Source organism: Panulirus ornatus, chromosome 66, assembly GCF_036320965.1.
Source record: "Panulirus ornatus isolate Po-2019 chromosome 66, ASM3632096v1, whole genome shotgun sequence".
NCBI lineage: Eukaryota > Metazoa > Arthropoda > Malacostraca > Decapoda > Palinuridae > Panulirus > Panulirus ornatus.
Window position 1 is genome coordinate 6450472 of NC_092289.1, and position 25190 is coordinate 6475661.

General features: G+C 54.3%; 1 protein-coding gene across 1 annotated transcript in view; it reads right to left on the reverse strand.

Moving 5' to 3' along the window:
• LOC139746926 (uncharacterized) overlaps positions 1 to 25190 on the reverse strand; it is a 210077-nt gene that overhangs the window by 111012 nt on the left and 73875 nt on the right. Inside the window, 1 exon segment of the mRNA XM_071658611.1 lies at positions 23732 to 23788. Within this exon segment, the coding sequence (XP_071514712.1) occupies positions 23732 to 23788 (57 nt within the window).

Sequence of the window (25190 nt, forward strand, 5' to 3'; positions counted from 1 at the left end):
ACTCTTTTAATCTCAGAGGAATTATCTGATAATCCATGCATGGGGCAGCAGTCACTGGGTAAACAATGTGGTTACCAGACTTAAAAGTCCCATATGAGGCTTAAATAGAGCAATGAAATCTACAAGTATTCTGAGAAGCATAATGAGAAGGTACTTAAATGTGAGTACGCGTAGAGGAAGATGGGGGGCACAGCTAGCAACACCTCCTGAAGGAGAACTGGACGAAGGGTTGAGAAAAATGATCAGATCAACCAAAGGACTGTGACGCACTGCAGCAGCGGAGGGCAACAGTCTTGTGGGTCAGCCTCTCTGCTTGCACGGGCCGCCTGGGGATCGAACCCACGTAAGTCAACACATCTCTTGATGGCAAGTGATGGCTCATCTCCTCCCCTCTCATCTTATCTCTACAGCTCCTCTCGCAATCACCCTTATCTCTATGGTATTTCTCACACTCGTCCTATCACTTCTCACACCCAGTCTTATCATTTGAGCACTTCTCACACTCACCCCTGTCACTGCTGTAGCCACCACAATTACCCCTGTCACTAACCTACCTTTCACACGTGCCCCTCACCCTGCTGGGGCGCTCACAAGTACCCTGCTCCCTGCTGCACCTCACTACACCCAGGAATGTCTCTCCTGATGAGATATTCGACTGATCAAGAGACGCTACACCCAGGAATGTCTCTTATGATGAGATAATCGACTGTGCGAGACACTACACCCAGGAATGTCTCTCATGATGAGATAATCGACTGTGCGAGACACTACACCCAGGAATGTCTCTCATGATGAGATAATCGACTGTGCGAGACACTACACCCAGGAATGTCTCTCATGATGAGATAATCGACTGTGCGAGACACTACACCCAGGAATGTCTCTCATGATGAGATAATCGACTGTGCGAGACACTACACCCAGGAATGTCTCTCCTGATGAGATAATCGACTGTGCAAGAGACACTACACCCAGGAATGTCTCTCATGATGAGATAATCGACTGATCCAGAGACGCTACACCTGTGATACGAGACCATCAACCCCCCCCCCCCAGGTGTGGCTGGGGGAGTCGGCTGGGGATTTAATCAAGGGGTAAACAGACCAGTCTGGCGGGGGGGAAGTCCTTATATGGCACCCTGCCCTGCCCTGCCCTGCCTCGCTGACCCCCATCCTCCCACCTGTACACACAACCCCCCCCTCTGTACACACAACCCCCCCTCTGTACATCGACCTCCCCTGTACACTGACTACCCCTGTACACCGAATTCCCTTGTACACTGACACCCTCTGTTCATTGACCTCCCCTGTACACTGACTACCCCTGTACACTGACCTCTGCACACACTGATCTCCTCTGTACAGTAACCCCCCCCTCTGTCCACTGACCTCCTCTGTCCACTGACCTCCTCTGTCCACTGACCTCCCTCTGTCCACTGACCCCCCCTCTGTCCACTGACCTCCTCTGTCCACTGACCCCCCTCTGTCCACTGATCTCCTCTGTCCACTGACCCCTTCTGTCCACTGACCCCCACGCTGTCCATTGACCTCCTCTGTACACCGACCTGTGCATATTCCAGTCTCAAGCGTTCTGATAATTGTCGTAAACTAATCCCCAGAAAAATTTGTTCAAAGAGATTCAAGTGTTTCTCTGTCATCCCTAAGTGTGTGTGTGTGTGTGTGTGTGTGTGTGTGTGTGTGTGTGTGTGTGTGTGTGTGTGTGTGTGTGTGTGTGTTTGGGCCACCTAACACTCCATCCTACCTCAGCTTAAGCTTGTTTTCCCATCCCTCCTCCTCGGCTCAAGCTGGCCAGTCCCACAGCTAAAGCTTTCCCCCCTATCCTCTGACTCAGCTCTCAAGCTGCTCTGACACCTAACCCCTCCCCCCATGACCTTGTCTTTTGCCCACCTCCTCCCTCCTCCTCCTCAGCTCAAGCTGGCCTGAACCAGCCCTTCACCTCCTCCTCAGCTCAAGCTGGCCACTCCACAGCTAAAGCTTTCCCCCCTATCCTCTGACTCAGCTCTCAAGCTGCTCTGACACCTAACCCCCCCCCCCATGACCTTGTCTTTTGCCCACCCCCTCCCTCCTCCTCCTCAGCTCAAGCTGGCCTGAACCAGCCCTTCACCTCCTCCTCGGCTGAAGCTGGCCACTCCACAGCTAAAGCTTTCCCCCTATCCTCTGACTCAGCTCTCAAGCTGCTCTGACACCCAAACCCCTCCCCCCATGACCTTGTCTTTTGCCCCCCACCTCCTCCTCAGCTCAAGCTTTGCCCACCCCCTCCCTCCTCCCTCATCCTCCTCAGCTCAAGCTGGCCTGAACCAGCCCTTCACGTCATCATTATACACGGGGCCGCCAGGAACACACCCCCCCCCCCCCACAACATACGTAGATCTCGACGTCTCAAGTATATAAAAGCATTACATCATGGTAGCGGTGGTGGTGGTGAGGGACGGTGATGCAAGACAGTTTCCTTATAAACCAAAGGTCCTCTCATTGTCGCGCCCCGCGGGACGACACCGCGCCTTCACATGTGATGCCATTGTCTCGGGTGTGCAGGGTGTGGCATAACACACACACACACACACACACACACACACACACACACACACACACCTCGGGCACTGACGGTGATCGCCCACCTCAATGATGAATACTCGACCACGCCAGGGGGAGGACCTGACCATTGTAGAACACCCGACCATGCCAGGGGGAGGACCTGACCATTGTTGAACACCCAACCATGCCAGGTGGAGGACCTGACCACTGTTGAACACCTAACCACGCCAACGGGAGTACCTGACCATTGTTGAACACCTGACCAGGTTAACGAGGAACCTGACCACTGACAAGCACCTCTCCAGGGGAAGAGGACCTGACCACTGCCGAACACCTCACCAGGCCAGGGGGAACATGCCTCCTGGGTATACAAGAGACATAACTCAATCGCAGGTTATATAAACCTATGACCACCGCTACCTGGCCATGCGTGTGGTGGGTCGTCTCCGCTCCACACACACACACACACACACAACACCTGGAGGATGAGGCCTGTCTGTCTGTGCCTGGCGAGGGGGCTGAACCTCACCTCTGGGGCCAAACATATGAAGGCTGATGATTACCGTGGGCACACGACGTGGTGGTGCCTGCCCGACACACCACACAGCCAAACTCTGCACGAGATAGAGAGAGGCGCAGCTCGACACAGCAGCAGCAGCAGCTCGTCAGGCATGAGTTGGAGAAGGTGAGGAGGTAGGTGGAGCGACCACACGAGTGCAGACATACTCGTTCACCCACTGTCTCTCACAGAGATGATTGTCTCTCACAAGAGATGTGTCTCTCTACTCACACGTGGGCAGGGCAAATGTATACTACATTAAGGCTAGGTTCTTGGTACAATATATATATATATATATATATATATATATATATATATATATATATATATATATATATATATACTTTTTTTTATACTATTCGCCATTTCCTGCGTTAGCGTGGTAGCGTTAAGAACAGAGGACTGAGCCTTTGAGGGTATATCCTCACTTGGCCCCCTTCTCTGTTCCTTCTTTTGGAAAATCAAAAACGAGAGGGGAGTATTTCCAGCCCCCCCGCTCCCTCCGCTTTTAGTCGCCTTCTATGACACACAGGGAATACGTGGGAAGTATTCTTTCTCCCCTACCCCCATATATATCTTCACTTCACCGTGAAGAGATATATATGCAACAATCACCAATGGAAAGAGATAAAAACGGTGAGTACTTTAGTTTATCATATCCTATGTTTGAGGATATATATATATATATATATATATATATATATATATATATATATATATATATATATATACTTTTTTTTATACTATTCGCCATTTCCTGCGTTAGCGTGGTAGCGTTAAGAACAGAGGACTGAGCCTTTGAGGGTATATCCTCACTTGGCCCCCTTCTCTGTTCCTTCTTTTGGAAAATCAAAAACGAGAGGGGAGTATTTCCAGCCCCCCCGCTCCCTCCGCTTTTAGTCGCCTTCTATGACACACAGGGAATACGTGGGAAGTATTCTTTCTCCCCTACCCCCATATATATCTTCACTTCACCGTGAAGAGATATATATGCAACAATCACCAATGGAAAGAGATAAAAACGGTGAGTACTTTAGTTTATCATATCCTATGTCTGAGGATATATATATATATATATATATATATATATATATATATATATATATATATATATATATATATATATATATAGCGTTAATGGGTTGGCCTTGATTAGGGCCTCAGTTGCCCGTACCGTGTCAGCTAACATCAAAAATCTATACAACATCAAACAGCCATATGTTAGGTACACAGTCGGGTCCAGCCGTGCCCCCGACAGCTGGTAACACATTCCAGCTGTATTGGTCACTGCAGCCATCTGTTCCGGGGCCAGGGAAAGCTTACGAGTTCAGCTGTCCTGACATAACGCGTTGGTTTACTGTTGTAGGAAACCCGACGAGTCTCAGGCAGTCGGCCACGTCCACCTGATGGGCTGGGAATGGGCAGGTGATGGGCTAATGATGGGCAGTGTGTGATGGGCTGGGGATGGGCAGTGTGTGGTGGGGTGGGGATGGGCAGTGTGTGGTGGGGTGGGGATGGGCAGTGTGTGGTGGGGTGGGATGGGCAGTGTGTGGTGGGGTGGGGATGGGCAGTGTGTGGTGGGGTGGGATGGGCAGTGTGTGGTGGGGTGGGATGGGCAGTGTGTGGTGGGGTGGGATGGGCAGTGTGTGATGGGCTGGTGATGGGCAGTGTGTGGTGGGGTGGGGATGGGCAGTGTGTGGTGGGGTGGGGATGGGCAGTGTGTGATGGGCTGGTGATGGGCAGTGTGTGGTGGGGTGGGGATGGGCAGTGTGTGGTGGGGTGGGGATGGGCAGTGTGTGATGGGCTGGGGATGGGCAGTGTGTGGTGGGGTGGGGATGGGCAGTGTGTGGTGGGGTGGGGATGGGCAGTGTGTGATGGGCTGGTGATGGGCAGTGTGTGATGGGCTGGGGATGGGCAGTGTGTGGTGGGGTGGGGATGGGCAGTGTGTGGTGGGGTGGGGATGGGCAGTGTGTGGTGGGGTGGGGATGGGCAGTGTGTGGTGGGGTGGGGATGGGCAGTGTGTGGTGGGGTGGGGATGGGCAGTGTGTGGTGGGGTGGGGATGGGCAGTGTGTGGTGGGGTGGGGATGGGCAGTGTGTGGTGGGGTGGGGATGGGCAGTGTGTGGTGGGGTGGGGATGGGCAGTGTGTGGTGGGGTGGGGATGGGCAGTGTGTGGTGGGGTGGGGATGGGCAGTGTGTGGTGGGGTGGGGATGGGCAGTGTGTGATGGGCTGGGGATGGGCAGTGTGTGGTGGGGTGGGGATGGGCAGTGTGTGATGGGCTGGGGATGGGCAGTGTGTGATGGGCTGGGGATGGGCAGTGTGTGATGGGCTGGGGATGGGCAGTGTGTGATGGGCTGGGGATGGGCAGTGTGTGGTGGGGTGGGGATGGGCAGTGTGTGGTGGGGTGGGGATGGGCAGTGTGTGGTGGGGTGGGGATGGGCAGTGTGTGGTGGGGTGGGGATGGGCAGTGTGTGGTGGGGTGGGGATGGGCAGTGTGTGGTGGGGTGGGGATGGGCAGTGTGTGGTGGGGTGGGGATGGGCAGTGTGTGGTGGGGTGGGGATGGGCAGTGTGTGGTGGGGTGGGGATGGGCAGTGTGTGGTGGGGTGGGGATGGGCAGTGTGTGGTGGGGTGGGGATGGGCAGTGTGTGGTGGGGTGGGGATGGGCAGTGTGTGATGGGCTGGGGATGGGCAGTGTGTGATGGGCTGGGGATGGGCAGTGTGTGATGGGCTGGGGATGGGCAGTGTGTGATGGGCTGGGGATGGGCAGTGTGTGGTGGGGTGGGGATGGGCAGTGTGTGGTGGGGTGGGGATGGGCAGTGTGTGATGGGCTGGGGATGGGCAGTGTGTGGTGGGGTGGGGATGGGCAGTGTGTGATGGGCTGGGGATGGGCAGTGTGTGATGGGCTGGGGATGGGCAGTGTGTGGTGGGGTGGGGATGGGCAGTGTGTGATGGGCTGGGGATGGGCAGTGTGTGATGGGCTGGGGATGGGCAGTGTGTGGTGGGGTGGGGATGGGCAGTGTGTGGTGGGGTGGGGATGGGCAGTGTGTGATGGGCTGGGGATGGGCAGTGTGTGGTGGGGTGGGGATGGGCAGTGTGTGATGGGCTGGGGATGGGCAGTGTGTGATGGGCTGGGGATGGGCAGTGTGTGATGGGCTGGGGATGGGCAGTGTGTGGTGGGGTGGGGATGGGCAGTGTGTGGTGGGGTGGGGATGGGCAGTGTGTGGTGGGGTGGGGATGGGCAGTGTGTGGTGGGGTGGGGATGGGCAGTGTGTGGTGGGGTGGGGATGGGCAGTGTGTGGTGGGGTGGGGATGGGCAGTGTGTGGTGGGGTGGGGATGGGCAGTGTGTGGTGGGGTGGGGATGGGCAGTGTGTGGTGGGGTGGGGATGGGCAGTGTGTGATGGGCTGGTGATGGGCAGTGTGTGGTGGGGTGGGGATGGGCAGTGTGTGGTGGGGTGGGGATGGGCAGTGTGTGATGGGCTGGGGATGGGCAGTGTGTGGTGGGGTGGGGATGGGCAGTGTGTGGTGGGGTGGGGATGGGCAGTGTGTGGTGGGGTGGGGATGGGCAGTGTGTGGTGGGGTGGGGATGGGCAGTGTGTGGTGGGGTGGGGATGGGCAGTGTGTGGTGGGGTGGGGATGGGCAGTGTGTGGTGGGGTGGGGATGGGCAGTGTGTGATGGGCTGGGGATGGGCAGTGTGTGGTGGGGTGGGGATGGGCAGTGTGTGGTGGGGTGGGGATGGGCAGTGTGTGGTGGGGTGGGGATGGGCAGTGTGTGGTGGGGTGGGGATGGGCAGTGTGTGGTGGGGTGGGGATGGGCAGTGTGTGGTGGGGTGGGGATGGGCAGTGTGTGGTGGGGTGGGGATGGGCAGTGTGTGGTGGGGTGGGGATGGGCAGTGTGTGATGGGCTGGGGATGGGCAGTGTGTGGTGGGGTGGGGATGGGCAGTGTGTGGTGGGGTGGGGATGGGCAGTGTGTGGTGGGGTGGGGATGGGCAGTGTGTGGTGGGGTGGGGATGGGCAGTGTGTGGTGGGGTGGGGATGGGCAGTGTGTGGTGGGGTGGGGATGGGCAGTGTGTGGTGGGGTGGGGATGGGCAGTGTGTGGTGGGGTGGGGATGGGCAGTGTGTGGTGGGGTGGGGATGGGCAGTGTGTGGTGGGGTGGGGATGGGCAGTGTGTGATGGGCTGGGGATGGGCAGTGTGTGGTGGGGTGGGGATGGGCAGTGTGTGGTGGGGTGGGGATGGGCAGTGTGTGGTGGGGTGGGGATGGGCAGTGTGTGGTGTTCCTAAGACATCTCTCTTTTCCCAGGGCACGTCTCTGTTCCTAGGACATCTCTCTTTTCCCAGGGCACGTCTCTGTTCCTAGGACATCTCTCTTTTCCCAGGGCACGTCTCTGTTCCTAGGACATCTCTCTTTTCCCAGGGCATGTCTCTGTTCCTAGGACATCTCTCTTTTCCCAGGGCATGTCTCTGTTCCTACGACATCTCTCTTTTCCCAGGGCATGTCTCTGTTCCTAGGACATCTCTCTTTTCCCAGGGCACGTCTCTGTTCTTAGGACATCTCTCTTTTCCCGGGGCATGTCTCTGTTCTGAGGACATCTCTCTTTTCCCAGGGCACGTCTCTGTTCCTAGGACATCTCTCTTTTCCCAGGGCACGTCTGTTCCCAGGGATCCTCTCTATTCCTAGTGCATTTCCTTGTTCCTAGGACACCTCTCTGTTCCCAGGACACCTCTCTATTCCTAAGACATCTCTCTCGTCCTAGGACACCTCTCCGTTCCTAGGACATCTCTCTATTCCTAGGACACCTCTCTCTTCCTAGGACACCTCTCCGTTCCTAGGACGCCTCTCTGTTCCCAGGGCATCAGCTGCGGGGCAATAATGTTTCATACGTCAAAGCAAATATCATTTCAAGAGCAATCCTTCCGTCATAATAAGCATATTTCAGTCATTTCGTTTTATCACACACACAGGTACAGCTGACTCTGTCTGCAAGTCTGACACAGGTAATGCTGACTCTGTCTGCAAGTCTGACACAGGTAATGCTGACTGTCTGTAAGTCTGACACAGGTAATGCTGACTGTCTGTAAGTCTGACACAGGTAATGCTGACTCTGTCTGCAAGTCTGACACAGGTAATGCTGACTCTGTCTGTAAGTCTGACACAGGTAATGCTGACTGTCTGCAAGTCTGACACCGGTACAGCTGACTCTGTCTGCAAGTCTGACACAGGTACAGCTGACTCTGTCTGCAAGTATGACACAGGTACAGCTGACTCTTTCTGTAAGTCTGACACAGGTACAGCTGACTCTGTCTGCAAGTCTGACACAGGTACAGCTGACTCTTTCTGTAAGTCTGACACAGGTACAGCTGACTCTGTCTGCAAGTCTGACACAGGTAATGCTGACTCTGTCTGCAAGTCTGACACAGGTACAGCTGACTCTTTCTGTAAGTCTGACACAGGTAATGCTGACTCTGTCTGTAAGTCTGACACAGGTAATGCTGACTCTGTCTGTAAGTCTGACACAGGTAATGCTGACTCTGTAAGTCTGACACAGGTAATGCTGATATTCTGTAAGTTTGACACAGGTAATGCTGACTCTGTCTGTAAGTCTGACACAGGTAATGCTGACTCTGTCTGTAAGTCTGACACAGGTAATGCTGACTCTGTAAGTCTGACACAGGTAATGCTGATATTCTGTAAGTTTGACACAGGTAATGCTGATTGTCTGTAAGTCTGACACAGGTAATGCTGACCCTGTAAGTTTGACACAGATAATGCTGACTCTGTCTGTAAGTCTGACACAGATGATGCTGACTCTGTAAGTCTGACACAGGTAATGCTGACTCTGTGCACTTGAAGAATGAGCTTTCCCTAAGCGAGGGCGCCACCTCCTCCAACCTGACATTCCCGTGATGACACACACTGCTGAACTTTCCCACGTTGTCCTCCTTTGCTTCATCTCTGGTCAGAGGGCAGCACGAAGCCCCCACGACACTGCTGCTCCTGCTACTGAGGAAATGCTTCCTCATGTGTCCCTCCTGCGCACTCATCCTGCGCGTGACCCCTTGTCTTCCTCTCTTGCTTCAGAGAACTGAACGTCGTTGCCTACAACGAAGTTTGGAGGGGGGATTATCATGTCTCCCGTGATCCTACGTTCCTCCCAAGTGAGCGGATGTAGGAGCTTCCCTCCTCCCTGCGTGGGTCAGTCTATTCTGGCAACGTCCGTCCTTCCACTCCTGTGGACCTCCTCCGGGATTTCTTTGTGTTTCTGCCACTCAGTAAAACACACTGGCGAGGCACGTTCCAGGTCTCGTGTGTGTGTGTGTGTGTGTGTGAGGGGAAGGGGTGAGGTGGTATACAAACACGTGGGGCCCCGGCTGGCGTGTGTTGGGGTGCGAGCGTTTCAACACCTGAGGTGGCCAAGAGCGATGGTCGAACCTGTTCCCTCCCCCATGAAGTACTCCCCAGCCTTTCACCCGCCCACAGTGGGAAGGTCAGGCCAGGTCGTGGCGACCGATGGCTATGCTATCTGGTCTTCCTGCTGTCGTGCTAAGCGGGTTCTACCTCCATGGGCTCCTTATCGCCATGGTGCGTCTTCTAACATTCATGCACGTCTATGTCCGCCATTGTCTTTAAATCTACAACTTCCTCTCACCGCAAGAGAGAGAGAGAGAGACGATAGGTCGCCCAAGGCAGAGGCGTGGATCCTCACTGCCAACGATCCAGAAGGAGTTTGCTCACTGTTGTCCCTCAGTCCTCCGTGGCCCAGCTGCTGGGTCCTCCGCCCTCACCAGCCTCCCGAGACACCAACACAACGCCACAATCCCTCACTCCCACGATCAACAGGACTTTCTGCTGTGTTCGCCTCCCTCATCTCTGCTGTGTTCGCCTCCCTCATCTCTGCTGTGTTCGCCTCTCTCATCTCGGCTGTGTCGCCTCCCTCATCTCTGCTGTGTTTGCCTCCCTCATCTCTGCTGTGTCGCCTCTCTCATCTCTGCTGTGTTTGCCTCCCTCATCTCTGCTGTGTCGCCTCTCTCATCTCGGCTGTGTCGCCACTCTCATCTCTGCTGTGTTCGCCTCTCTAATCTCTGCTGTGTTCGCCTCTCTCATCTCTGCTGTGTCGCCTCTCTCATCTCTGCTGTGTTCGCCTCTCTCATCTCTGCTGTGGTCGCCATTCTCATCTCTGCTGTGTTTGCCTCTCTCATCTCTGCTGTGTTCGCCTCTTTATCTCGCTGTTGTTCGCTCATCTCATTTCCCAAGAGCAGGACCACTGACTGGGCAGGAGGCGTGGTCTGCTGCTGGTGCTGGTGAGGAGGTGGCTGGCCGTCTGTGAGGCGCGGCTGTGGTCAGAAGGGCTGACCCTGAGGACCCACACACACACAAACACACACACACACACAGCCTCGGCCGCCCACACACACTCCTGACTGGTCAGACGGCGACACCCTCACCACAGCAGACCAACCATGATCCTGGTACGAGCTTTGTTTAGAAGGGAACAACGGTGGGCCAGGAGAGACCACGGTGGGCCAGGAGAGACAACGTGGGCCAGGAGAGACAACGGTGGGCCAGGAGAGACAAAGGTGGGCCAGGAGAGACAAAGGTGGGCCAGGAGAGACAACGGTGGGCCAGGAGAGAAAACGGTGCGCCAGGTGAGACAACAGTGGGCCAGGAGAGACAACGGTGGGCTGGGAGAGACAACGGTTGGCCAGGAGAGACAACGGTACTCCAGTGGAGACAACGGTGGGCCAGGAGAGACAACGGTGTGCCAGGTGAGACAACGATGGGCCAGGAGAGACAAAGGTGGGCCAGGAGACACAACGGTACTCCAGCGGAGACAACGGTGGGCCAGGAGAGACAACGGTGGGCCAGGAGAGACAACGGTACTCCAGCGGAGACAACCGTTGTCCAGGGGGAGACAACGGTCTTTCAGAAGGCTAACGGTAGTCCTGGAGAGAACAACGGTGATCTAAGAGAGATAGAGGCGACTCAGGCGAGATAACAGCTTCCTAGGGGAGATAACGGCTTCCTAAGAGAGATAACGGAGACCGAGGGGAGACAATGTCGACCAAAAAGAGACACCGTTGACCTAAAAGAGACCGGTGAACCGAGGGAGATAACAGTAAACCGGCGAGACTATGACGGCTCAGGAGACACAGCAAGTGTTCACGCGAGACAACAGTGAATCAAGAGAGACATCTCTAGCCCCAGGACACACCCTGATAGCCTGGGAGATAAAGCGGCAGGTTCGGGAGAGACGAGACTGATACAAGAGACAGAGGGGGCGACCAGGAGAGACACGCCGTCCGTCAGGAGAGATCTGAGTCGTCCGGGCACAATGGACACGTCTGCTGGGCTGGGGTAGCAGTACACGACCCTGCCTCCCGAGACACCAACACAACGCCACAATCCCTCACCCCCACGATCGACAGGACTTTCTGCTGTGTTCGCCTCCCTCATCTCCTCCTTCTAAACCTCTCGAGGGGCAGCGTCCTGGCTCTGGTCAGCAGTACTCCTCATCTACCTACCTCTCGAGGGGCGGCGTCCTAGCTCTGGTCAGCTACCTCTACCTCATCTACCTCTCGAGGGGCGGCGTCCTAGCTCTGGTCAGCTACCTCTACCTCATCTACCTCTCGAGGACGAACATCCAGTTACAAAACTCGTCATAAACTCTTGACGAATGGGATGGATGCCAGGCGGACGTACGTCACATGAATATAACATGACGTTCTGTAACTCTGGAGGATCGAGGGAGCTGCTCGCCAGGCAGCGGCGCGCGTGTGTGTGTGTGTGTGTGTGTGTGTGTGTGTGTGTGGGCGTGTCGTACAACCCCGCGTACTACACCCAGGAATGCAGGAAGCTCTGGGTACGACCACACTTTCATGTGTGACTGTCCTGCGTGGAGTCGAACCCAGGCGTGTGGACTATATGGTCTCTGACTGGGGATCGAAATCCCGGCTCAAGAGAGAATATAGGGCAGGGTTCGAACCCTAGCTTCCAGGCGAGTGAAGGGGGTTTTCTTAGACCCCTCCCATTCTAAAGAGGGCCTTGGGGTGGGTCACACCACGGCCAAGTCTTCTGGTGAGAGTTAACATTCGCCCACAGGAGGAGCAGCGTCCCGAGCGACGCGTGTTCATCTGGTCTACAGGAGGAGCTGGTGCCACGCGCCAGCTTGTCGCACTCACTCCAGGCCACTGGGGCTTCGTCCTCGATTTCTAGCACACTGATTCCAGGCCTCGGGACTCACGACCCGACCTGACGTGCGGGGGACGTGAGCCGGGGCGTGTGTTGCCTAGGGTGGCTGGCCGACCTAACCGCGTCCTCTCCTCCGTGCCCAGGGCGTCGCAGCGACGGCGCGAGAGTGAGAGTGGTACGTCGCAGGGCCGGAGGGGAGGTTGGTCGACCGTCATGTGAAGGGCACGCACGGTGGACTGTAATGGCTCTGCTACTGCTGGCGGCGCTGGCTGCACGGGAGACAACCTCGACCGTAGTAACCAGGCAAATGGGTGCGTTTCGTGTGTCGGGTTCACGTCCGCAAATCTCTCTCAAAACCTCATCAAGCTTAGATGGGGGAGGACACACGTCTACCATCTAGCGAGACGTAGAAAACCTGACTCCCATCATCACGTTCATTCCACGTACCATTATTGTGAAGACCTAACATTTCTAGCATCAATCCCGCTTCCATTGAGGAGGTAATACGTGTCCTGGGGGGGGGGGGACGGGGGGCGTCCCTCCTAGAGTTTAAAATTCCCGACGCGCGGCGCTGAAGGTTACCAGCTGGAGTCTACCTTATGCAGCGCACGATAATGACAGGGACCTTCCCTGGTTTCCATGGTGGCCATGTTGTGACCCTGGACCGCACGCAAGGCCCAAGCCACATGGCCATGCAGGTGTGGGGTAGTGTGGGCAGGTGTGCCCGAGTGTAGGTTGGTGTGGGCAGGTATAGGCTGGTGATGGCCGGGTGTAGGCTAGTGTGGCCAGGTATAGGCTGGTGTGGCCAGGTATAGGCTGATGTAGCCAGGTATAGGCTGGTGTGGCCAGGTATAGGCTGGTGTGGCCAGGTACAGGCTGGTGTGACCAGGTATAGGCTGATGTAGCCAGGTATAGGCTGGTGTGGCCAGGTATAGGCTGATGTAGCCAGGTATAGGCTGGTGTGGCCAGGTATAGGCTGGTGTGGTCAGGTATAGGCTGGTGTGGCCAGCTATAGGCTGGTGATGGCCAGGTATAGGCTGGTGATGGCCAGGTATAGGCTGGTGATGGCCAGGTATAGGCTGGTGATGGCCAGGTATAGGCCACATATGTTGAAGTCTGACCTATTATTGTGGGAAGTGGTGAGGGGCAGCTATCGAGTATATGTAAAGGTGAAGGACCAGCCATCCTCCCCAGGACCAGCTCTCCTACCCAGGACCAGCACTCCTCCCCAGGACCAGCACTCCTTACCAGGACCAGCCCTCTTCCCCAGGACCAGCACTCCTCCCCAGGACCAGCACTCCTCACCAGGACCAGCCCTCTTCCCCAGGACCAGCTCTCCTCCCCAGCACCAGCCATCCTCCCAGGACCACTGTCCTCTCCAGGACCAGCTCTTGCCCCCAGGACCAGCACTCCTCCAACATACTAAATCCCGACATCCAGCCAGCTAATCAAGGTGAGGCCCCGCCCGCCCGTGTAGGCGTGGGCGTGGCCGCTGAACTTGCCCACACGCGCGCCCACACGAGCAGCACCTGGGCTCCCCACCTGCCCTCCACAGGACGCCAATCCTACCACTCCTACCACGCCACATGAACGCCAGTCGTTACGAACAAAGATGTGACACTAATGTCACGTAACATATGTCGATATTCAGCGTCACACGTTACGTGTGGGACGAGCCGCAGCATCACCGCTGATCGGGGAGTGAGGCAAGACGGCGCGGGTCGGCCCGACCTGCCAGGGATTCGTGGGCGTCATCACGGTGTGGTGAGGGAAGCCACGGCAGTGGCTGGGTGTTGCCAGGGAACAGGAGCTCCAAGAACACGAGGAGAAGGAGTGGCAGCTGGTGGTGTGAAGGGCAGGAGGAGAATGGCAAAGTGCGACAGGAGGAGGAGGAGGAGTGGCGAGGCCAACAGACCTACATGGGTACCACAGGCAAACAGGACCAAGAACAGGGCGTAAAATGTAGTTAAAGAGAAAACGAGGAATATTTAGAAAACAAGTCGCGGGACAAAGACCAACTAGTGTGTCAACACCGCTTAGGACTTTCTCTTGTGTGAAGCGCCCAGTGCAACGGCCCTGAGCACCCCAGGTGCTGGGTACCATATAGCCTGGTGTACCGGGCCCTGAGCACCCCAGCTGCTGGGTACCATACAGTCTGGTGTACCGGGCCCTGAGCACCCCAGGTGCTGGGTACCATATAGCCTGGTGTACCGGGCCCTGAGCACCCCAGCTGCTGGGTACCATACAGTCTGGTGTACCGGGCCCTGAGCACCCCAGGTGCTGGGTACCATATAGCCTGGTGTACCGGGCCCTGAGCACCCCAGGTGCTGGGTACCATATAGCCTGGTGTACCGGGCCCTGAGCACCCCAGCTGCTGGGTACCATACAGCCTGGTGTACCGGGCCCTGAGCACCCCAGGTGCTGAGTACCATACAGTCTGGTGTACCGGGCCCTGAGCACCCCAGGTGCTGGGTACCATACAGCCGGGTGTACCGGGCCCTGAGCACCCCAGCTGCTGGGTACCTTACAGTCTGGTGTACCGGACAAAAGCAAGTGGTGGAATGAAATGTTTGAGGACAGTATGTGGTATGAGGTGGCTTGATCGAGTAAGCAATGAAAGGGTAAGAGAGATGTGTGGTAATAAAAAGAGTGTGGTTGAGAGAGCAGAGGAGAGTGTGTTGAAACAGTTTGGAAATATCGAGAGAATGAGTGAGGAGAGGTTGACAAAAAAGGATATATGTGTCTGAAGTGGAGGGAACACGGGAAAGGGAGTAGACGAAAGTGGAGACGGAAGGATGAAGTGGAAAACGATTTTGAGTGATCAGGGCCTGAGCGTGCAAGAAGGTGAAAGGCCAGCACGGGATAGGATGAATTGGAACGATTTGGTATACAGGGGTCGACGTGCTGTTATTGAAGTAAACCAAGGCACATGAGGCGGTCCGGGTAAACCATGAAGAGATCCATAGAGAATGGTGGAGGATAGGGAGCCGTAGTTTTGGTGCATTATACATGACAGCGAGAGAATGGATGAGTTAATGTGGCCTTTCATCGTCAGTTCCTAGCGCTTCTTCGCTAACGCGGAAAATGGCGATCATGTATGTGTGTGTGTGTGTGTGTGTGTGTGTGTGTGTGTGTATGTATGTGTCATCCATGAAACCGGAGGACGTCATCGAAAAAGAGAGAAAACGAAAATATAAAAGAAAGTCAAATTAGCGAGAGGAAAGTGAGAGAGGAAAGAGAGGACTATCTTGCCAACCGAAGAAAGGGAGAAAAGACATAGGAGGAGGAGCAAGCAGGCTGGGGTTAGGGTGTGGGGTGGAGGGGCAAGCAGAGTTAAGATAGGGGCAATGAACAGGCTGGAGGAGAGAAGAAGGAGGGGGAGGTATAGCGGCAAGGGAGGGTGGAGAAATGAGATAGGTTGAGGAGGAGGAGGAGGAGAGGAGGAGGAGGTTGGTTGGTTACGGCGCCAGGAGGCGTGGCTCTCCCCCGACCCGCTGGCCACTGTGGCACGTCACGAACCTCCCCATCCCTGGGCCAGTGCACAAGACACACTCACTCACTCCCCAGGTCACATTACTGTCCAACGGTGGCCAGTGACGGGTGACGGGAGTGCGTGGACGGTGATGCCGCTCCTAAAGAAGACGGTGTATCAGTCCCGTCAACACAATAGAGAGGCGGCGCCAGCAACACAATGCCAGTGTTGATATATGACGCAACACTGCAGAGAGAGAAGTACGTTTGTATTGCAGAAGATGGATTCGACCCATAGTACCTCTGCCACCGACCAGCCGCCCATACAGAGCACCTCTGCCACCGACCAGCCGCCCATACAGAGCACCTCTGCCACCGACCAGCCGCCATACATAGCAACTCTGCCACCGACCAGCTGCCCATACACAGAACCTCTGCCACCGACCAGCTGCCCATACACAGAGCCTCTGCCACCGACCAGACGCCCATACACAGCACCTTTGCCAACGACCAGCCGCCCATACAGAGCACCTCTGCCACCGACCAGACACCCATACAGAACAACTCTGCCACCGACCAGTCGCCCATACATAACAACTCTGCCACCGACCACTCGCCCATACATAACAACTCTGTCACCGACCAGCTGCCCATACACAGAGCCTCTGCCACCGACCAGCCGCCCATACACAGCACCTCTGCCACCGACCAGACACCCATACATAACAACTCTGCCACCGACCAGTCGCCCATACATAACAACTCTGCCACCGACCAGTCGCCCATACATAACAACTCTGTCACCGACCAGTCGACCATACATAACAACTCTGCCACCGGCCTGTCGACCATACATAACAACTCTGCCACCGACCAGTCGACCATACATAACAACTCTGCCACCGACCAGTCGACCATACAGAGCCATAAGGGCGGGAGGTCGGGCCTTGCAAGAGCCGATAGAGAGGCAGGGAAGGTCGACGGGAACGCGGCCCACCGGGCAAGACGCACCGCGGCCTCTGCTGCAGTAATCGATGCCTTGGTTACACCAGCTATAGCTCTCATCTTGGTTACACCAGCTATAGCTCTCACTTGGTTACACCAGCTATAGCTCTCAACTTGGTTACACCAGCTACAGCTCTCACTTGGTTACGCCAGCTACAGCTCTCACTTGGTTACGCCAGCTACAGCTCTCACTTGGTTACACCAGCTACAGCTCTCATCTTGGTTACACCAGCTATAGCTCTCACTTGGTTATACCAGCTACAGCTCTCATCTTGGTTACACCAGCTATAGCTCTCATCTTGGTTACACCAGCTATAGCTCTCACTTGGTTACACCAGCTATAGCTCTCATCTTGGTTACACCAGCTATAGCTCTCACTTGGTTACACCAGCTATAGCTCTCATCTTGGTTACAACCCAGCTACAGCTCTCATCTTGGTTACAACCCAGCTATAGCTCTCATCTTGGTTACACCAGTTATAGCTCTCATCTTGGTTACAACCCAGCTATAGCTCTCATCTTGATTACACCAGCTATAGCTCTCACACCATGACCGACTACTATCATGTCTTGGTTACACCAGCTATAGCTCTCATACCCTGACCTACTACCATCATGTCTTGGTGACACCAGCTATAGCTCTCATATCATGACCTACGACCATCATGTCTTGGTTACACCAGCTATAGCTCTCATACCATGACCTACGACCATCATGTCTTGGTTACACCAGCTATAGAACTCAGCCTTCCTCTCCAGAATCGGTCCTCCTTAAGAAAAGTAGAGTTTACAAGCACATGACACGCACTCTTCTGACACATGTTTACAAGCACATGACACGCACTCTTCTGACACATGTTTACAAGCACATGACACGCACTCTTCTGACACATGTTTACAAGCACATGACACGCACTCTTCTGACATGTTTACAAGCACATGACACGCACTCTTCTGACACATGTTTACAAGCACATGACACGCACTCTTCTGACACATGTTTACAAGCACATGACACGCACTCTTCTGACACATGTTTACAAGCACATGACACGCACTCTTCTGACACATGTTTACAAGCACATGACACGCACTCTTCTGACACATGTTTACAAGCACATGACACGCACTCTTCTGACACATGTTTACAAGCACATGACACGCACTCTTCTGACACATGTTTACAAGCACATGACACGCACTCTTCTGGCACAAGTAATGTTTACAAGCACATGACACGCACTCTTCTGACACATGTTTACAAGCACATGACACGCACTCTTCTGGCACAAGTAATGTTTACAAGCACATGACACGCACTCTTCTGACACATGTTTACAAGCACATGACACGCACTCTTCTGGCACAAGTAATGTTTACAAGCACATGACACGCACTCTTCTGGCACAAGTAATGTTTACAAACACATGACACGCACTCTTCTGACACAAGTAATGTTTACAAGCACATGACACGCACTCTTCTGACACAAGTAATGTTTACAAGCACATGACACGCACTCTTCTGACACAAGTAATGTTTACAAGCACATGACACGCACTCTTCTGGCACAAGTAATGTTTACAAGCACATGACACGCACTCTTCTGACACAAGTAATGTTTACAAGCACATGACACGCACTCTTCTGGCACAAGTAATGTTTACAAGCACATGACACGCACTCTTCTGGCACAAGCAATAACAAATACTTTACATCATCTTACACAAGACGTGATCTTATGTTAAACTGTACGATACATGATACAGGAGGAGGCGTGGTCTGCCTGTACCATGAGGGAGGTAACTTCCTCATACAGGAGGAGGCGTGGTCTGCCTGTATCATGAGGGAGGTACCTTCCTCCTACAGGAGGCGTGGTCTGCCTGTACCATGAGGGAGGTAACTTCCTCATACAGGAGGAGGCGTGGTCTGCCTGTACCATGAGGGAGGTAACTTCCTCCTGCAGGAGGAGGCGTGGTCTGCCTGTACCATGAGGGAGTTACCTTCCTCCTGCAGGAGGAGGCGTGGTCTGCCTGTACCATGAGGGAGGTAACTTCCTCCTGCAGGAGGAGGCGTGCTCTGCCTGTACCATGAGGGAGTTACCTTCCTCCTGCAGGAGGAGGCGTGGTCTGCCTGTACCATGAGGGAGTTACCTTCCTCCTGCAGGAGGAGGCGTGGTCTGCCTGTACCATGAGGGAGGTACCTTCCTCATGCAGGAGGCGTCCACGAACAGTCAGCTCTCCTGGAGGTGGTGCTGGTGTCTTGCGACAGGAACGCCGGGTTACATGAGGAGCTGCCTGCCGGAGAGGCCACCCTCCCCCAGCACCCATCTCTCACGTCCCCCAGCCTCTGTGTCCGCCCCCCCCCTCCTCCTCCTCCACCCCAGTAGCCGCCGCCCATGTACCTCCCCAGTGTCCGCCCCACTTCCCCAGCAGCCTCCGCCCACCTCCCCAGCCTCTGTGTCTCCCCAGCAGCCACCGCCCTCGTCTGTAGCCTCTGTGCCTTCCGCCCTCCTAAGAGCCACCTCCCACGTCCCTCCCAGCCTCTGGGGCTTTCTGGAAGCAATGATTAGCATACTGAGAGAGAGAGAGAGAGAGAGAGAGAGAGAGAGAGAGAGAGAGAGAGAGAGAGAGAGAGAGAGAGAGAGAGAGAGAGAGCCATATATATATATATATATATATATATATATATATATATATATATATATATATATAAAGCAAATCACGTCTCCCAGTCTCCCGTTATTCACGTCTGAGGTCTTCCCTCTTCACGCTGGAGTGTCGGTGGATGTGGCACGTAGCATGTGTGTGTGTGTGTGTGTGTGTGTGTGTGGTGATGGTGAGGCGCGTGTCCTGTGTCCACCACCGCTCTCTCTTACCACCTCTCTCTCTCTCTCTCTCTCTCTCTCTCTCTCTCTCTCTCTCTCTCTCTCTCTCTCAATATGCTAATTTTCACCATTCAGACATCAATAGTTCATCGCTGACCTCCCTGCAGTTACGTCTCTCCGCTCAAAGTTACTTCACTACACTAATACCAAGAGGTACAAGCTTGGTATCAGGAGTTACCGGGAGTCATGCACTAATAACAGAAGGCACACCTTGGTATCAGGAATTACCAAGGAGTCAGGCACTAATATCAGGAGGTACACTCTAGTATCAGGAGATACAGGGAGTCATGCACTAATACTAGGAGGTACACCCTAATATCAGGAGTTACCGGGAGTCATGCACCGATACCAGGAGGAACAACTTGGTATCAGGAGTTACTGGGAGTCATGCACCGATACCAGGAGGAACAACTTGGTATCAGGAGTTACTGGGAGTCATGTACCGATACCAGGAGGTACAACTAGGTATCAGGAGTTACTGGGAATCATGCACTAATACTAGGAGGTACAACTAGGTATCAGGAGTTACAGGGAGTCATGTACTAATACTAGGAGGCAGACCATGGTATCAGGAGTTACAGGGAGTCATGCACTAATACTAGGAGGCAGACCATGGTATCAGGAGTTACTGGGAGTCATGCACTAATACCAGAGGTACAACTAGGTATCAGGAGTTACCGGGAGTCATGCACTAATACTAGGAGGCACACCATGGTATCAGGAGTTACTGGGAGTCATGCACTAATACCAGGAGGTACACTAGGTATCAGGAGTTACCGGGAGTCATGCACTAATACTAGGAGGCACAACATGGTATCAGGAGTTACTGGGAGTCATGCACTAATACCAGAGGTACAACTAGGTATCAGGAGTTACTGGAAGTCATGCACTAATACCAGGAGGTACACCATGGTATCAGGAGTTACCGGGAGTCATGCACCAAGATCAGGAGGTACAACTTACCGTGCGAGGGGCAAGATAGGGCCGGGGGCAGGGGCCCTCACACCACTGCCTCACCCTCACCCGCGTCTTGAACCCGGGTAAGAGCGCCACCTTATCTCTGTTCTTCCACTACACACTGAAACGCCATTCACTCCACCACCTTCCTGTTTCAGCTTTCCCCGCTCACACAGTTAACTATGACGCGGCTTCCTGCACGCACTGTACACTTGTTCTGGGTGTAGCGCGGGGTGTAGAATGTGTCGCAGGATGTGTAGCAAGTGGCGTGTGTGTGTGTGTGTTTGTGTGTATCATGCAGTGTAGCGGCGGTAGCGGTGTTGCGGAACGGGTCGAGAGAGGAGGAGGAGGAGGAGGAGGAGGGGGGAGCTGTGTGGTACCAGAGGAGGCGGAGGCGAGGTGTTGTCGACACACTGTCCGGACGGCGACTGGCACAGTCACCCACACTCACACGCCTCCTTCCTTCCATCCCTCACTCTTCTCTTTACTCTCACCTGAGCTAATCATGCCTCCGGAAAACATCTACACGAGGACTGTAGGAGAGGCACGGGCCATGGACGGTGTGGCGTGTGTAGGTGTGTAGCCAGGAGAGGCGTGAGTGTAGGGGCGGAGGGAGAGCACCTTGAGGTCAGGCCGCCAGCCAGCTCTCACGCCCCGGGCACATCCCCGCAGTACACACACACACACACACCCTCAAGGCCAGATACCACTTCCCACACACACTCACGCTCCTACTGGCGTACTGGAACGTAGCGGGGGGGCGAGTGTGTCCCCAGCGCTCGAGTCAAGGTCTTGTCACCGTAGTGCTGTCCGACATGACACGCAACGCTCTCGAAGGGAGGGAAGAACGTGTCATCCCTCCGTTGTGGTGTGACCACTTCCCACACACACTCACGCTCCTACTGGCGTACTGGAACGTAGCGGGAGGGCGAGTGTGTCCCCAGCGCTCGAGTCAAGGTCTTGTCACCGTAGTGCTGTCCGACATGACACGCAACGCTCTCGAAGGGAGGGAAGAACGTGTCATCCCTCCGTTGTGGTGTGATCGCGGGCCGCCACCCCTCCCCCACCTGACTTTCCCCATTGTCTCCGCCTCCCACCCACACCGGAAGCCCCACCTTGGCCTGGAGTGTCACCTTCACGCCCACTGGAGGAGGCTCTCGCCCGGTGCACTGACGGGGGCGCTGCCGGAGGAGGAGGAGGAGGAGGAGGAGGAGCAGGCCAGACTCCACCACCCGGGGGTGACTTCCTGGTTAAGCACAGCACCGTAACAACTGCCTCCCACCAGCGACGACCACACGGGGGAGGAGGGAGAACAACGACCCCAGGGGTAACCACCATGACGACCACTCACAACTCACATTCCCAGCGACGACCACATGGAGAGGAACCACTCACAGGGTAACGACCATTCCCCCTGACGACCGGCCACCATCACCGTCTCCTACGAGGGAGTGGGACGACCCGCTAGGTGGCCAACATGACTTTGATGACCCGAGCCCCACCAGCGACGACTATAGGGGAAGGGCGGGTCGACTCGCAGTCCAGCCACGACCAATATGACGACGACCAGTGGACGACACCAAACTGGTTTTGAAACTTGATGGGTGTGATCAAGTCACCCCTTATTTTTCTTTCTTCCCTGATGTTCATGGCCTCTGTAGCCTCTCACTGTAACTCAGCTCTTAAAATTTCGTACCATCTTTGTCGACCTCCTCTGTACCTTTTCTATTGGTTCTTTGTGCCTCTGTAGATGCGGCCACCAGTTTTGGCCTAAGGCTGGACGTAACAGTTTGCTGAACATTTCCTTCTGAGTCTAACATTATCAGTAGACAGTCTGTCTCCTTCACAACTGCTTCACGTTACTGAACATGTGACGGACTAAGTACAATGTCGACTCCCATGTCCCTCTCACCAACAGATTCCTGCAACTTATTTGCTCCTAAATAATACTCACATCAAGTCCTTCTCTCTCTTCTCAATACGTCCCATCTTCATTACTTGATATCAACTTGTGGCGTAATCAATCTACCATATATATATATATATATATATATATATATATATATATATATATATATATATATATATATATATATATATATAAACGCCAACTTTGGTTTTTATCTCGGTCTAAACATGTTGGTTACGCAGTTACCCTGGCGCAATCCATTATGATTCACCACCGGGGCATCATCTGCAAACATATTCAGGTACGAGTCTGATCACTTCTAACAAGTCATTTCTCAAGATCAAGAAGAACAACGGTGCAAGGACTCAGCCCTTCGGCACACTGTTGCTGCCACTTATCTACTTCGAGAAGGATCCTCTGACATGTGTCCCTGTGTGTGTGTGTGTGTGTGTGTGTGTGTGTGGGAGAGTGTCACATAACATCCATTTGTCGACTTGATACAATGAGTATCATATGACAAGCAATTACATCCCTCATACGAGTAACCACCAACTCACACATGAGGCATAGATGAGAGCTGAGCCAGCCTAGTCAACTGTCCTGCCCGGGACTCGAACACGGACCCTTAAAACTGAGAGGTAGCGACGCTAACCTCTGTACCACAAAACTGGTCCCTTTCTCTCCATTTTTGGGAGCAACACGTTGGTCGGGCCGCTTATCTCATTCATATGTTTCTTACGATTTCTGTGGCTGAATGAGCATTCTTTCTCCCCCTCCCTTTTAATCTACAAGTTGCGTGTAAAACATATTATCTAACTCGTCTTTAAGGTAAGCTGGAGGTATTCCGGTGAGTCTCCGGGTCGTACATCGTACCTATATCGCTGGCGACCTACCAGGTGCCTGGGACCCGCCTGGGTCGAGGAGCCTCTATGTGAGGTATTCGTCACGGTACACTTGGCCGCGGTCTTGTTGTGACATCGGCAACACCCACACCTGGGCGGGGTGGAGGTGAACTCACCTGGGCGGGGTGGAGGTGGACTCACCTGGGCAGTGTGGATGTGGCCTCACCTGGGCTGAGGGTGGAGGTAGAATCACCTAGGCAGGGGGTGGAGGTGGACTCACCTGGACAGGGTGGAGGCGGACTCACCTGGGTAGGGTGGAGGTGGACTCACCTGGGCAGGGGGTGGAGGTATACTCACCTGGGTAGGGTGGAGGTGTAGAGAGGGCACGGTGGTAGCTGGGATGTCAGGCGTATCCTGTGGGTAGAAGAAGTACAATTAGTGTAGGAAACTGTCAGCAAGTCGGTGACATGTTCAGTCATTACACTACACCACCATCACCCACACCATCACCACAACACTACACCACCATCACCCACACCATCACCACACTACACCACCATCACCCGCCCCATCACCACACTAACACTACACCACCATCACCCACACCATCACCACACTACACCACCATCACCCACACCATCACCACACTAACACTACACCACCATCACCCACACCATCACCACACTACACCACCATCACCCACACCATCACCACACTAACACTACACCACCATCACCCACACCATCACCACACTACACCACCATCACCACAACACTACACCACCATCACCACAACACTACACCACCATCACCCACACCATCACCACACTACACCACCATCACCCACACCATCACCACACTAACACTACACCACCATCACCCACACCATCACCACACTACACCACCATCACCACAACACTACACCACCATCACCACAACACTACACCACCATCACCCACACCATCACCACACTACACCACCATCACCCACACCATCACCACACTACACCACCATCACCACAACACTACAACACCATCACCACAACACTACACCACCATCACAAGACATGGAGAACAAAACCAAAATGTCAATATTTTGTCTTAATCTTATCCCCATCGTGACCTGAGAAGATGAGGATGACCTTTTACCATCACTACCATGACCTCCCCCTGAACGAGGTGCATTTGGCATTGAGTTGTCTAGCCTGCACTCGCCCTGTTCGGGCTCGTGTGTGTGTGTGTGTGTGTGTGTGTGTGTGTGTGAGTTGGGAGGCGAAAGACTTGAGGGAGCGGGAAGGTCAAGATGATGACGGAGATCAGAAGTGTGCGACAAGTTCAAGAGATGAACCTCTGACCTGATGGGCACATGTGAGACGTGGGGGAGGAGGAGCCAATAACGTCCACTTTGGAAAGGAGAACGAGACGTGAGATCGGGTATGCAAAAGACGTGGAAATGATCGTGTAGAAAAAAGAGAAAGAGATATATAATGATGTAAGTTAGGATAAGTTAGTTACGATAAAGTGACATTCCACTGTCATTTCTCTAAGTGTAGCGTATCAGACAGATGATACTGATACATATTACAGCAAGTAACGAGGTGGGAGGATGAGGTACAGAGGAGGTGGCGAGACGTTGGCACACCACAACCTACTCAATGAACTAAGATGCCACTTCATTAACTCTCTCTCTAAATGAAGGTTAATTGACTGTCTGGTGTCTCGGGTACGCAGAACCGCTCCCCCCGGGCCGCCTTCTCCAACGACCTCCTCCGCTTCTCGACAGTCAACATACCACAGGAGATGCGTTGCTCCTCCTGT